Source organism: Lolium rigidum, chromosome 2 (assembly GCF_022539505.1).
Source record: "Lolium rigidum isolate FL_2022 chromosome 2, APGP_CSIRO_Lrig_0.1, whole genome shotgun sequence".
Classification (NCBI taxonomy): Eukaryota; Viridiplantae; Streptophyta; class Magnoliopsida; order Poales; family Poaceae; genus Lolium; species Lolium rigidum.
In genome coordinates, this window is record NC_061509.1 from 289,136,815 (window position 1) to 289,139,075 (window position 2,261).

Here is a 2,261-nt window from a genome sequence, read left to right on the forward strand (position 1 = left end):
ACCACCCTCTAAGGGCAAGACCGCATGATGCACCTATTACCGACTCGCACGACCACTTGATGGGGTTGTTGTAGAGTGTGCCCCGGTGCTTAGCACTCCATGAGAAGCTCACGGTTGCGTTCCATAAGATCATCTCCAGTCGCGTTTCCAAACGACATCCATCAAAAGCATCAGATCAGACGTTTGGGGGGCGCAAGTTACCAGCCACACCCCCAAACGCTCCCCAAACGAAAAAAAAACAAGAGAGAAAGTTGTGTCTGGCGTCTCTGATAGAGCTCCGGTGTAGAAGATGGGCAAGTTACCCCTGACAATATTTGAAGCTCGCACAAACATAATGAAACTTTAGGACATGAAACTTAGGAAGATTATATGTCCAACTTCCCCCAAATTTCTTTGGGGCTTCCTTTAAAGGACGCAACAGAAGATGCTATATAGGACAACACCAAGATATGACGGATTAAAGATGCGGTGATAATAAAACTTTTTTATATTAAAAAATCAAACTTGGGATTCCAATTCAATCTTTTTCTAGTAGATTTCCTAATTCAATCAAGATTGTAATACTAATACGCTTGCCCCAGTGCCCCGATCTCCTCAAACCCTAGCTGATCTGAGGGCAAAGAGGGCGCTCAATTGCTGGCTTGGCCTCGCGGCGATCTCACCTTTTGTTCAGACATGAAGGCTTGCAAGCAGATCGCATCCATGGGAGCCGCCATCACGGACGAGGCCGACAGCAAGTAAGGATCCGAACTGAATCTTGTTTCTGTGATGCAAAGACATTCATAGTTTTGGTGCGTTGAGCCGTGGCTCCATAACCTTCGATTCCTATGCAGGGCGGCAGCGAAGAGCGATGCAATCCAATCGAGGAAGGGGAAGAAGGCCAAGGGAAAGTAAGAATCCAATCGATTTATTTGTGTGATGCAACATATAGAGGTTAATTTTGGTGCACCCATGACTTTTTCGACGCTCCACGCAGGTTGGCGGTGAGGAGCAATGGAGCGGAGAAGCCCAAGACCCATGACCTTTCTGATGTTACACGCGGGTTGGCGGTGATGAGCATTGTAGAGGAAATGTCAGAGGATGAATTGCTCGCCTTGTACTGCTACCGGTGAGATGATATCCTCCATGGTTATTCAGATTGTTGTTCAGTTTTTTTGCTTTTCTGGACGGTGCTGATTTATTTGACCATGATTCGGTTGGTTAGGGATATCTTTTGGATGAACAACTTCCCTGGCGTCTATGACAAGCCGTCCGTACATGCTGTAAGTTCGATCCTTCAACGCCTCCTTACCTCTATCAGCAGGCATAATGATTTGTTTCCATTTTTTGTGGATGAATTGATAATTTGTTTCTCGTAAAACTCAGATTCGAAAGAAAGCCACTGAAAACTGGAAATTCTTTAGCGATTCGGTAAGACAGCTTTTAATCTTCTGTAACTTTTGCTGTTCTGATTTGTTGTTGATACATACATAGATGGATCTGTGTTGCAGGAGAAGGCCCCTTATCTAGCCAAGGCACGTGTGACCAAAATACTCCTAGCTGAGCATAATGAGTTCAAGAAGGTTGAGACAAATAGCTAGCGGTTTTACCTATTTTTAGATGATTTTACCATGCTAAGCTAAGCATTCTCTGCAGATATAATGCTCTTTCAGCACATATATTATTTCCAATTACAATAGATAATCTAATCTACTTTACCTTTCATTGAAAGAATAATTAAACTGTGTTTGCATATTTAATTTTCTTTATTATTGATCAAGCTTCTCCTTGAACTTTTATGGTTTTCTTTCCCTTACAGACACTCCAGTTGACGTACGCGATGACGAACAAGATGGTGAATCTGAATGTGTGAACACACCAGATCTCTAACATGTGTTTGAATAGGTGATTTGCATTTTTCTTTTTGCTATATGTGTATCTGTTTGATTAGTTACTCAATTAGCAGGTAATGCATGTTCTCTTGTTTTGTCTTTATGGCGTCTGTTGTATGGATTTAATTAATCTCTGAACTAGCTACTTATTAGATTTATACATATGGTTATGAGTTAATACATGCCTGCTTTCTACTCTACGAGCCTCTCATATGCATGTTAATACAAAGTCAAGCTCACAACTTTATTATCTTGAAGTTCAGTATTTGCCTCTGATGAAGGCGCCGATTGTATCATCTGTTGCCAAAACAGGAGAGCATGATTATCAGCAATAGAAGTAGAAAACATTAGTTTAGTTCTATACTTGTTCATTTGGTGTTTATATAGTTG

At 41.5% G+C, this 2,261-nt stretch overlaps 1 protein-coding gene across 1 annotated transcript; it reads left to right on the forward strand.

The window, feature by feature from the left end:
• The first annotated feature begins 675 nt into the window (after positions 1-675).
• Positions 676-1,884, forward strand: LOC124691129. Its single transcript, XM_047224406.1, has 7 exons — positions 676-737; positions 834-890; positions 977-1,108; positions 1,205-1,262; positions 1,366-1,410; positions 1,491-1,562; positions 1,799-1,884. The coding sequence occupies exons 1-7, from the start codon at positions 676-678 to the stop codon at positions 1,850-1,852; spliced, it is 480 nt and encodes a 159-aa protein (XP_047080362.1). The 3' UTR covers positions 1,853-1,884.
• The last annotated feature ends 377 nt before the right edge of the window (positions 1,885-2,261 follow it).